Source organism: Vipera ursinii, assembly GCF_947247035.1.
Source record: "Vipera ursinii genome assembly, chromosome: 1".
Taxonomy (NCBI): domain Eukaryota; kingdom Metazoa; phylum Chordata; class Lepidosauria; order Squamata; family Viperidae; genus Vipera; species Vipera ursinii.
Window position 1 is genome coordinate 273,190,226 of NC_139512.1, and position 13,858 is coordinate 273,204,083.

General features: G+C 35.5%; 1 protein-coding gene across 1 annotated transcript in view; it reads left to right on the plus strand.

The window, feature by feature from the left end:
* PLEKHG1 (pleckstrin homology and RhoGEF domain containing G1) overlaps nucleotides 1-13,858 on the plus strand; it is a 139,549-nt gene that overhangs the window by 69,380 nt on the left and 56,311 nt on the right. The window contains exon 3 of the mRNA XM_083348722.1: nucleotides 5,542-6,074. Coding sequence (XP_083204848.1) covers nucleotides 5,542-6,074 — 533 coding nt within the window. The remainder of the gene's footprint in view (nucleotides 1-5,541; nucleotides 6,075-13,858) is intronic.

Consider the following 13,858-nt stretch of genomic DNA (forward strand, 5'->3'; position numbering starts at 1 on the left):
TGTGTGAGTGGGTGTTTTCTTCACCCAACAGCTTGATATTTTTGTGCATGCATGTGTTGATCCAATTCTAGACCATACTGTCCTGTTTAAATAAAATTTGATTAGGACATTTTCAAACAAAGTGTGTATGGCCCATAGTTACACAGCCTCTCTTGTTGTCATGAAATGCAACCTGTGGACCACACAATTGATTCCATCGAAAATAAGAAATAAAAATACAGGCGCTGAATTATATAATGTTAAACTGGTAGATAGTGCACATTTAAGCATGAAAATATTGTGTTCCTCTGAGTCACAAATATCCATATTAGGTATTGTCATTCATTTAAGAGTATTAACCATTCAATATAAATAGCTCTTTTAGATACATTACAGCATTTTTAATTTTTGAAGTTGCTAGAGACGAAAGAATTTTAAAGGGTTAGCATTACTGATGAAAAAAGCATAACTTGACATAGTTGTTTTTAGAACTTCATATCATTTACATTGGAAAGCTGGGTTCATATAAGTTTTTTAAATGCATGTTTTAATTTTAGTTATCTGTGGGTGTGGAGGTAATACAGTTCTCAATCTTACGGAGAAACTATATCTAGGGTGTGTGTGTGTGTGTGCGTGTGTGTGTGTGTGTGTGTGTGTGTGTGTGTGTGTAATCTTTGTTTAGAATGTCAGCAAGCAGTATGTAACCTCACAGGGAGGAAGTCAGACAGGGTGGGGAACATTACTACATTTGTGGAAAGTTATGAGTGAGAAAGGATCATATTACTAAAACACATTTCCTAGCAGAGTGTTGATAAGTGCAATTAATCCTCTTTCCAGCTTAGCCAAACCAAACTAAACCAACTTAACACACCTTGGTCAATTGAAGATACTAAGAAAATGTGTAGCATTGGACTTTGTGTCCTCTGAATCATGTTTAAGGCTGGAGTTAAATAGGATGCACGGCACAGGTGGTGTGCCATCATGGAGATTTCGTTCAAATCTACCCCATTATAGTTATATTTAGGTTTATTTCTCATCTGGTAGCAAATAATATGAAGAAGAATAGGAAAACTATTGAAATGAACTACATAATTAATTCTTACAAATTAAAAAACAACAACTGAGTAAATGTTGCCACTTCAGAAGCTCTGTGTTAAGAGCATCATAGTTAGTTTTCCTATGCTTTTTCATTGACAGGAGTTTTGCAGAAATATCTTGCAGGGGAGTGATTTTGGTTTCTAGTAGATATTTTGAAAGAAGGCATGAACTGCAGTGGATGAAACAGTGCTACAAATGGATAAAGATTTTTTTTCCTGAGTTTGAAAGGGAGTTAAAGGGTATGTCAAGATGATTTTTATGACTTTAATTTATACTTTTTTGTGCTTAAAATTAATACCTAAAAAGATGGAGGCTATTCAGTTGTTAAATTTGAAAAGTAGTGGTTAGTCAGTGGGCAATTGAAAGGCTACCAAAAGGAAAAAGGAACGGTTCAGATGCTGATGTAATCCTGGGATGCACATTGCTCTTTCCTTTATTTTTTATTTTTTTTATTTTTTTTATTCCATTTATATCCCGCCCTTCTCCGAAGACTCAGGGCGGCTTACAAGCTTAGCAGTAGCCTTCATTCTATGTATATGCCTGCTTATTAGGGCTTTCATACACCCCCCAAGCAGCATTATTACAAAGTCAGCTTTTTGCCCCCAACAATCTGGGTCCTCATTTTACCTACCTCGGAAGGATGGAAGGCTGAGTCAACCTTGAGCCTGGTGGGATGCGAACCTGCACTAATTGCAGGCAGCTGGTGTTACTTAAGGAGGCATTAGCCCACTGCTCCACCAAGGCTCTTATATGGGGGTCACAGAAATTAAAGGAATCTCAAGGATAATGTAACAGTGTCTTACTTCTCTAGTTTTTTCTTTCTTTTCTTTTCTTCTTTTCTTACTTTATCTAAAGTCTGAAGTCTTGCAATTAGGCAGCAGTAATTGCCCATTTCAGATATTTGAATTTTTGGTGTAAGTAAAAAAAAAAAGTTCAGTTTTGCTGGATTAAAAAAATAATAACATGATGAGAGAAATGTACCTTGTGTTTTATATGCTGCCAATTGGTGTAGGTCAGACCAGTCTAAACAGAAAATATGCTGAATTACTTTACTATATAATATAAATCTGAACTTTCTAGCTAGCGTGCAGCAGCAATTCTGTCAACAGCCACACTTTTCAAGGGTTTTGTTTTAGTAAGTGAATCCTGAATCTAGTCCAAAACTTACATATTGTTTGCAGGCAGGATCTGAAGAGGAATAAGAGTGGAATTTCATTTACTGGTATCCCCTCATGTATTCCATTGGTCTCTCTCTGTATGTCTGGATTATACATTTCTTTGTATACACTGGGAACAACTTGTGTTCACTCAGTTTCTGGCAAAATACATTAAAAATAAGAATATGGATCATAATCCTAAATATTCAATAGCATTTGCATAATCCTAATAATTTTTGATTTAGAGACAAAACTATTCTATTCAAACTTGAGCTGGTTTTCTCTTGTTATTTGCTAAGCTTCTGTTTCTGAAAGCTTTTGAAAATGTGACATTAAAATCTGTTGCAGTTCTTTTTCACGTACTGGATTTTGGGAGAATAGAAGGTCATAAAATTGGAATAAACAAAGTTTTTTCTTTCTCTAGCTAGAAATCTATTCTATAGGAATAGATTTAGACTTAGAATTTAGAATCTAAACTCTAGGAATTCTCAAATTCTCTTTGTGTAGTATTGACAAACCAAATGTAGTTTAATGGAACTTTGGGGCTGTCTGTAACTGGGACGACATAGTAATGTACAGGAAGAAAGGCTATAGGATGATTGAATGAAATAGGAACTCTGTACTTTAGCTAAGATATCTAAAGCAGCTGATCAAATATACTCTATTGTACTTTTATTTCGTAGCTCTATGTTTTCTGATAAATTAGACGAAAGCTTTTCCATTTATCTCATTTACCCAGATTTCAAACTACTCTTTTGAAGAGTAGCTACTATTGTTTACTTTATGATTAAAAATATTTCTTGATCAGAAATCAAAGGAAATAATTTCTCTGTTACTTTGCTGAAGAAATGCATACTTTATTGCTTATAATAAATCTCCAGTTTTCAGTAATTATAGTTGCAACTATAATTAATTTCATATTGCATAGATAAATTGTAACAATGCCCCTTTATTTAAATCAACTCTTGATGACTGCATTCATGCAATCTTATGGCAGGATAATTGAAGTGGCTTACCCTTAAAGCTTCAGGAACTAGTTCAGATAGTAGACATTTGCTTAAATTGAAATGTTAAAAATAATTAAAAATTTCTAATTTAGATTTGAACAACCCAATAATTATTGACAAACCTACTATAGAAGTTATGCTTATTAAATGATAAACTAGAAGAATTTAATCTGTTTAACAAGAACAATGTGCCATATATCAGATTAACCAAGAACATGAAAATAAAACTGATGGTTCAACTTGACTTCATTGAGTCACAATAATAAAAGGATAAATTGTACGACTTGGTACAGATAGACCTATCAGTAAATTTTCAGAGGCCACAGCCCACGAGTATTTTTTTTCTCGGATCCTCAGATTTACATTTTCTCATAACTTAGAAGATTTTCAATATGTATTGCTTTCTTTAATCAAAATATGGATGCACCTGTTATAAAATGTCTTCTAGAGTAATTTCAATCAGTCTATGAAAGACATGCAGATCTTTCCAAGATGTTATTGAACAATAATATATTAATATCTAGGGGTTAATAATTCATATACTATGCTGCTTTTCAACAATAGCGTATTCCAAAATGAAGAATATACAAAGTGTTTAGAAGACAATTATAAATATTTCTATTCATATAGTTTTTGTTAAAAAATTTCAAAATATATGGGTATGACAAGCTTAATAAATAAACATAAGTAGCAGGAAAAAAAATCTTTTTTAAAAAAACCCTTGGAATTCCAGCCAAACCAGACACTTCATTTACTTTATTAATGGCTTATTAGGAGTTCCTGGAGCTAAAATAGCAACATGCCCAGTAAAATATAAATTCATACACACAAACTGGATAATGCAGTTAAGATACTTTTGGAGTAGGCATAATAAATCTAACGAAGAAGAAAACAAGAAGAAGATGAATGATTTTTTGTTTTTCCATATGCTTACATAATTTTTCAACAAAAGCTGCTTATACAAAGCATCATTTTTCTACAATGAGAGCTGGGAGGTACAGTTGTTTACAACATAATGGTTACAGGGAAATAATTATGGCAACATGCAGATACATAGTACTGAAACTATTTACACTAAATGCAGCTCAAAACAATTCCCAGATGATTTCTACAGCAGATTGAGCATTCTCTTTTTGTTTGGTTATTATGGATGTCCAAACAAAATGAGTTAATAAGTCAGATTTGTTGTCGATATACATGGACTTATTTTTAAGAAAGGCAGGAGATAAAGTCACCACAGAAATTGCTCACAGATGTACTGTTACATCTGTATATTCTTATTTGTTGTTAGGTGTTGCAATCTCTCCGCTTGCCCCCTATATATTTATGTGTGGCAGTGTTTTTTTTTCTTTCTTGTCATATTAAATGTTTATAATTTGGTAAGAATTTTTTTTTATTGTCAGGATGGGTATTTCTGAGCTTCCTTTATATGTTTCTGTGGATCAGAGATTAATAATAGTTTTGTTTATGTTCAGGCAGGCAAAGCTACACTAATGGAATTTTTTGCATCACTTAATTTAAAATCCATTAAAGATTTCTTTCTTTCATTCTGTTTTGTTTGTTTTTGTTTTTTGTAATTTTGTCTAGGTTAGCCTTGTGATCATTTTGATCATCTACTTTAGAAAGACGTGTAAAATCAAGTGGGTTTCTTGCAACAAATATAGAGAGATGAATGCTGGTTGTGGTTGTTTTTTTAAAAAGCTATTCAAATGAAGTCTAAAAATAAAGAGAGGTAGAACTCCCTACTGATAGACAATTCCTTAGACCAGGGGTGTCAAACTCAATTTCATTGAGGGCCGCATCAGTATTGTGGTTGCCCTCAGGGGGCTGGGTGGGTATGGCCAGGGTGGGCGTGGCCTAGTGGGTGGGCGTGGCTAGAGTGCGTATGGCCTACTGGGTGGGCATGGCCAGCTCTACATTGTTCGCATCAAGGGTGCCTATGGGGGCCTGGGCAGGAGTGGGACATATCTGAGGGTCTCTGGCAGAAGGAGGGTCTCTGGGCCAGGGCCAAGGCAGCAGGGGCCGTTCCCTCACTGTTTCCAGGATGGCTTCACGGGCCGCATGAAACCACTTCGCGGGCCGGATCCGGCCCCCGGGCCTTGTGTTTGACATGTCTGCCTTAGACTGTTGTTTATATGCAGTGTTTCTGCAAAAGATTCTTCCTGGTCTCCTTGTACTCACTGAAGTGTCTGAAGATAGCCTTCCTTCCATGTGATTACTTTTCTGTGCACAAGTAAAATGGTTTTTAATGAAATAAATATACATGCAAAATTAATATTTATTTTTCTCTCTCCATAAAGATGGCTACGCTCTTAATGTGTTGCCTCCAGTAATGGTGGGTACAGCTCCCAAGAAGACAGGGAAGAATCTACATAGAGAAGACAGACACTTCCTCTACTGTGGAATCAAAGCGATGGAATTGTCAGACAGCGACCGACCAGTTAGCTTCAGTTCCACATCTTCCTCAGCATCCTCCAGGGATAGCCACTGTTCCTGTGGTAGCAGAACAACCTTGGTTTCCAGTAGCCATCTGGGATTGTTCAATCAGGACAAGGAAGCAGGGGCTATAAAGTTGGAGCTGCATCCAACCCAGCAGTTTCCCAACAAAGAGCTAAGAAAAAGCAATCCCATTAAGGAACAGCTCTCTGATGGCAATCTTGGAAGAAAGCCAAATACGCTACGAAAACCCGAAACAAAGGAAAATAACAAAAACTGTGTCATGTCATTGATAGTGGAGCCTACAAGTCCAAAACTCCTGTATGTTGACAGAGTGGTCCAAGAAATTCTAGAGACTGAAAGAACATACGTGCAGGATTTAAGAAGTATTGTGAAAGTAAGTATGTTTTCCCCTCATTTAAGTTCAGCCCTAATGTAAAATGTATAAACTGAAATTACGGTAATATAGAAAGAATACTAGGATCAGGGTTTGCAATTAAGGACAGGCAGCCTGAAGTACATACATGCTCTTTTGGTTATATTGAAACAGCATGGTTCTTAATTGCAGAGTTGTCTTTCAAGACAGACAATATGCCTTACTAATTAATAACTTTAAAATACTTTTGGTTAAATAGTTCTTTTTCAGATTTTATTGAGGCCTGGTTGTTGTTTTTTTTACTTTTGGGGTTCATGTTTCAATGTGTGATCCCACAAAAATCTGATATTTTATGAATTGTTACCATTATTACTTATAGAAGTCAACACATAGCAATGATAGTTGTTGCTTTTAAAGTTAATCACCATCTATATAAAGCATAGCCAGTTAGCATTACTGAGTCTGAGGATGATAAAAGTTTTTTTTCTTTCTAGCTGCAATCTCAGAGGTTGCCCACTTGTTATAGTTTTTATGAGAAGAAAATTCTTATTAGAATCAGCAAGAGAGACTAATGCTAAGCCTCTGATGACTTCAAGCTACAGTCTGAAACACTGTAACCCCTGATACTAATTTTCTTTCCTTTTTTAAAAAAAGTTTCCTTGCTAATTATGCCAGATGTACATGAACCGTAGAAAGGTACTTTTGGGGGAAATAGGCTTTACTATCTTATTTTTTGCAAGCAGGCTAGTTTTAGAACTTTCCCACTAAATCAAGCTGGTAAAAGAAGTTTCTTGATTTGCTGCTGTAGCAAAAACCTAGAACCTCAAACCGTAAAGGTTGAATGGAAATAAAAGTCATGGATTGGTGGCACCTTACTTCTGTTTACACAAAAATAAATGATATTTATCTCCTGGATGATAAAATGTTAAATTTGAGACTACATTTTTTGGGATTTTAGAATATATCACTTGATTCTATTAGTTCGTAACTTTTTAACAATATTCTTAAAAGTGGGGATTAAGTATTTATTTATTGCTTTTTTGTGATTTTTTTAGCTGTTAAAAGCAGACATACATTTTACACATAATATGGAAATGTTATAATATATGGCTTTGGGCAATTCTCTTTTTTAAGTACATCACTAATCTGGAAAAGAAAATACTAGTCTGATGATGCACACTGAAGCAGACAGCAAGGCAAATCAGATTATCAGGATTTCATATACAAAGACAGCTTGTAAAAGAATTAATCTGTAGAAACAAGTCTTTTCCTGCATATCTATATCTTAACTGCTGATATACAATAAGATCCACACAGGAAAAAAGTTTAAATACCCTTAAACAAAACTGAAATAAAGAGATAAAGCAAGCAGAGCTACTGACATATTGTATAAATAAGGGAGGCATTTTAAATGTTTAATACTGCTGACATAATATTTAAATACCTTTATTCTCAGTTAAAAAACTGCTTACTAATAAAAGTATTCATATAAATTTCAAACGTGAGTGTTCATTTGAAAGCATAACTAGATGTAATCTTAATCAAAGAGGAAAAAATGAAATGATCATAATGCTAGAATTTATTTATAGGAAAATATTTTAAGTTTGTACAAATTCCTGACTCCATAAAAGTCTCTGAAATGTTTGCCAGTTCAGTAGCAATAGATGTTTAGAAAAGCTGTTTTAATGTACATTTAGGAAGTAGTAAAATACCATAAAAATAATTTCTAAATAGTAAGATTTTCTAACTGCAGCTGGTTATAAATCTTTTAAGCAGGTACTGGTTCTACAAATAGATCCTGAAATAGTCACTTTTTTATTTTAGAGAGCTTGTGTTTCAATATCATAGATAGTGATTACTGTTCTGTGATCAAGTATCTATTAATTTTACTTTGGCTATTAATTTTAAGTATTTATAATTTAATTGTTTATTTAATTGGCTTCACATTATTAGCTACCATTTTGTCATTATTAGTAGAAAATTGTTGTTATCAACAACAACAACAACAACAACAACAACAACAACAATAATAATAATAATAATAATAATAATAATAATAATAATAATAATCTGCTTTTTTGTAAAAGAAAAAGGTGCCAGAACTCACACATGTCATACAACCCGCCTTGCCTACACTACAAGGTTCCATCAAAAAAGGTGCCGGAACTCCGTTCTGAGCGTTCTAAGACAAAAAAAGCCCTGATAATAATAATAATAGAGTTTGAAAGGACCTTGGAGGTTTTTTAGTCCAACCCCCTGCTCAGGCAGGAAACCCTATACCATTTCAGACAAATGGCTGTCCAGTCTCTTCTTAAAAACTTCTACTGTTGGAGCATTCACAGCTTCTGGAGGCAGGTTGTTCCACTCCTTAATTGTTCAAACTGTCAGGAAACTTCTCCTTAGTCCTAGGTTGCTTCTCTCTTTGGTTAATTTCCAACCATTGCTTCTTGTCCTGCCTTCAGGCGCTTTGGAGAATAGCTTGACTCCCTCTTCTTTGTGGCAGCCCCTGAGATATTGGAACACTGCTAAAATGTCCCCCCTCATTCTTTTCTTCATTGAATTAGACATATCCAATTCCAGCAGCCTTTCCTTATATGTTTTAGCCTCCAGTCCCCTGATCATCTTTGTTGCTCTTCTCTATACCCTTTCTAGAGTCTCGACATCTTTTTTACATCGTGATGACCAAAACTGGATGCAGTATTGAAAGTGTGGCCTTACCAAGGCATTGTAAAGTGGTATTAATACTTCACGTGATCTTGATTCTATCCCTCTGTTAATGCAGCCTAGCACTGTGTTGGCTTTTTTGGCAGCTGCAGCACACTGCTGGCTCATATTTAAGTGATTGTCCACTAGGACCCCAAGATCCCTCTCACAGTTACTACTATTGAGCAAGGTACCACCTATACTGTTCCTGTACATTTGGTTTTTCTTACCTAAATGTAGAACCTTACTTTTTTCACCACTGAATTTCATTTTGTTAGATAGTGCCCAATGTTCAAGTCTGTCAAGATCCTTCTGTATCTTAAGCCTTCTATTCTGGAGTGTTGGCTATTCCTGCCAGCTTACTCAATTAAGTTTAGTAAGTAGTAATTGTAGTTCATATAGTTTGGGTTCTTTGCTGTTTTTCTTGAAAATGTTTCATTACCAGGCTGGGTAACATAATCACAAATAGTAGTGTTAACTGTTATTTATTACTAAAGACCAAATACCTTTTTCTAATTTCAAGTAGGTGAATATGCTTATATTGATGACTGAAGTTGCTCATTTTATTCATCCACTCATTAAAATTTGAATGAAAATAGTGAGGAGATGAAAAATGCTTGGATGAGGAGAAAAGACTTCCTAGCACAAGTATGAATACAATCAAAACTACATTCATCAAGAAAATTCTGCTTTTATAATGGAAAGTTTAATTTTCAGCAAATGTCTATGGGGAAGAAATTACTTCTTTTCTTTCTGGAAATTAAAAAATGTGTTTAAGTTGTTGATATAAATAAATGGCCACTGTAATTATAATTATTTTTGTTTATTGGATGTAAACACACTGATTGTCCTTTTGGTTTTTTCTCGAAAGTGATGCTTTTAAGTTGTTTCATTTGTTTTAAAATAAATAATTTAAAATAAATAGCTGATAGGTTATAGGGAAGGGATAGAGCAGAGTGGAGTAGCAGCATGTAAAGAGAGATTCTTAACCCTTTGCCCTGTCATGGCCCTAATTAAAACCACTGTTTACCCGAGAAAGTGCTGTTTATAATAGAAAAGATGCTCTGTTGTTACCAATGGTAACTTTTGTTCCTTGTGAACAACAACAAGGAAGAGTTTCCAATTAAACTTTTAGCAAAGAGAAAAGGTTAGATGCCTCCCTTTAGGACAGTTCCTGCTTTAGATCCTGCACATCACTGATACGCATTCATGCATGCAAACACAAAGTGAACTACAACACAAATACCACATCTAGATTTGTTGCAAAAAAATGTTAGTATCTTAGCTTTTCTTGTTAAAAAAAAGCTTTCCTTTTGAAAATGTGGAAAACATATTGAAACAGGCAGAACCGTTAATATATGGCTATACTAAGCTACGGAGAAACATTAAATAATTAGTATTTAAGACCTAGTTGTGAGAAATGTCTCTAGTAAGTCACAGCCAAAACTGAGAAAAAGTAAACAACATTTTATGAGTGAACTGAGCTGGAGAAAGATGAGCTATGAAAAGAACTCTGCAGGCTTCATCAAGCCCATCACCCACCAGCCCACTATTATAAGAGTGGCCACAAATATAGGTCCAGACACAAAGGTTACCTCTGTTCTCCATGATCATGTCTTGTATTCAAAGATAAGAGAATAATACGAAGGGACGGTTACAACAGGTTGAGTAATAGAGGGCTGTGTTTTTTAAGGGATTCACAATATACCATAACTTATCTCCCTTCTCATCTGCGTTGGACTTTGGACCCAAATCCAAAAATTAACTTTCTGTGCCTTTAACTGATTGGATACAAGAATCTGCAGTGAACTTCACAAATATTTTTTATATTATTTGTGAATAAATTATTTTTTAATGTTGTACTTCAAAGGAATCTCAATTCTAACGTTTCAAATTTTGAGGCAGATTGATGATGCTTCTAAGCTTTCCCTATTTTGATTAAAGTTACTGGTAGTTCAGTGCCACTGAGTGCCAAATTCCCCTAATATTTCTAAAGTAAACCCTTATCTCCTATTGAGGACTAGAAAATACTTCTTAAATTTATTTAATCATGCAATTTAAAGCTAGTATTTAGAATCCACCTGAATTTGAATACAGTTTAAAGCAGGGTTCTCCAAACCCTGGTCTGTGGACCAGTACCGGGCCATGGCATGCCAGCAACCGATCTGCACAAACAACGAAAGCCCCATTCACAGCATGCAGGCAGCACACAAAACCACACACTCTCTGGTCCATGGAAAGACCTCTCTCCACATAACCAGTCTTTGGTGCCCAAAAGATTGGGGTCCTCTGGTTTAAAGCATTGATTTATGTATACATAAATGTATACATCAATATTGATTGTTTGTGGAAAATAAAACATCTAATAGAGATAAATCATATTTTTCCCTATGTTCAGCCATGTCCAGTCCTCTGACTGCCTGGACATATCCCTGCAGTTTTCTTGGCAAGGTTATTCAGTAGTAATTTGCCATTCCCTCCTTAGGGCTGAGAGAGAATGGATGGCCTCAGATATTCAAGTGACTTTGTGCCTAAGACAGAACTAGAACTCACAGTTCTGGTTTCAGTACCGGGCCATGGCATGCCAGCAACCGATCTGCACAAACAACGAAAGCCCCATTCACAGCATGCAGGCAGCACACAAAACCACACACTCTCTGGTCCATGGAAAGACCTCTCTCCACATAACCAGTCTTTGGTTCCCAAAAGATTGGGGTCCTCTGGTTTAAAGCATTGATTTATGTATACATAAATGTATACATCAATATTGATTGTTTGTGGAAAATAAAACATCTAATAGAGATAAATCATATTTTTCCCTATGTTCAGCCATGTCCAGTCCTCTGACTGCCTGGACATATCCCTGCAGTTTTCTTGGCAAGGTTATTCAGTAGTAATTTGCCATTCCCTCCTTAGGGCTGAGAGAGAATGGATGGCCTCAGATATTCAAGTGACTTTGTGCCTAAGACAGAACTAGAACTCACAGTTCTGGTTTCTAATGTGATGTCTTAACCACTATACTATGCTGCCTCTCTGGTAAATAATAAGGTAAAGATTGGTTGATAAATAATGGTTTTATCTGATAATTTAATACCATTGGCTTCAAATTCTGTTTTACTTATCATTAATCTTTTATTTAGGGACGCGGTGGCTCAGTGGGTTAGGACGCTGAGCTTGTCGATCAGAAGGTCGGCAGTTTGGCGGGTCGAATCCCGAGTGCCGCGTAACAGAGTGAGCGCCTGTTACTCGTCCCAGCTTCTGCCAACCTAGCTGTTCGAAAGCACGTAAAAATGCAAGTAGAAAAATAGGGACCGCTCCGGTGGGAAGGTAACAGCGTTCTGTGCGCCTTTGGTGTCTAGTCATGCCGGCCACATGACCACGGAGATGTCCTCGGACAAGCGCTGGCTCTTCGGCTTTGAAATGGAGATGAGCACTGGCCCCTAGAGTCGGAAACGACTAGCACGCATGTGCGGGGGAACCTTTACCTTTACCTTTTTAATCTTTTATTTATATTCCCCTCACCACAATCCACTCTTTTTTTTAATTCTGTTAACTCCTCTCTTTCACTAATTGACATCATTAGGCTAATTCTCACATATTCTGGCCTGTACTGTCAGTCATCTCTTTAGTTTTTCTTCTGTTATTAGGGAGCTAGCTTTTTTTCCCCCTGTGGGGCATATTTCAGAGAATGTTTATAGGTTCCTCCAGAAAATTTCCTTCTCCTTATTTTGTAATTTTCTATAGTCCACTTAGTGTGCTTAAGTAGGAAGTGTAACAACTGGGGAAGATACAATGCTTTAGGTTCAGTATGTAGAGATTTTCCACCTCTTTCTTTGTTCCTGATGCCAAATGGTTCACAGACAGTTTTTAGGAAGATATATATAAAATATGTGGCTCTGGGCCTGTTTTCAAGATGTTACTGCACATCTACTAATGGACTTTAATAAATGAATCGTGACTTTCTGTGGCCAATGCTATACATAGTCAGTAGAACAAAGAGAAGTTTTGTGTCAGGATTATGTCCTATGTCTTAAAAACCGTAACACCCTCAAAATATTAGTGTTTTATATATAGGGGCCTGTGTTTCTGTATATGTTTTCCAGCATTGGGGATGAATTTTTGCTCTGCACTTAATTAATCCAGGAAATAAGTTATAAAAGTATCTCTCCATTTTAGACTTCTGGCAATTGAAGTCCATACATTTAAAGTTGCTGAGATTGAAAAACTGTTATAGAAACTTTAACCCCCATGATAGAGACACTAAACATTATGATACCGGTATAATCAGCCAGTGCCTAATTATATGCACAGTGGCATTTTCCATGGTGTGATTAAAATTACTTGAGAAAGGATGAGCTGTCCCCTGCTCACATGTTATCTTTGAAAACATAGATCTCCTTTTGCCTGTATTCCCCTCCATAAGACTGGTAACATGCTTAAATAATGATAACTTAGAAAGCTGCAAGCTATTATAATGAAAATGAAAAATACAATACATGCAAAAGTATTTCTACTTTCAAAGGCACCTGAAATTCCAAGATACTTACTGATAAAATAGTAAGAAATGTGCAGGGAAAATAAATGAATACAGATTGATAGAACTGGGAACTAATGTTTTATTTAACTTCTGTCCAATTACTAACTAAAACAATGAAGTGCAGTATTAGCAGCTTTCACAATAAAGCCTTACCCAAGATGTTAAACAGGTCAAAAAATTTATTTCAGAACCAGTTTATAACAAATCCTTGTTAATAATAACAATGGTAGACATGGATGATAGTGCAAAGTAATTTTGCTTTAATTGTTGGTCATTTGTTTGAACGATTTATAATTTGAATTTAGGACTAAATGTAAAGTGCTTTGCATAAATCTTCATAAAGTTCTAGAATAAAACATCTATAAAATAATCAAAGGATTAAAAATGAAATGCTGAACATATAGGATATGTGCATGTATATTCATTCTTGTATACGCATGTTATTATTTGCTTCAGCTACTCAGACCCCTGTATTTTCAGGAAAGCAGTCTGGGTAGCTGAAGCATGAGAAAGGATTGTGTTTTTGAAGCTGCTGACAACAGTGCAAATCCAGATAGTATCCATC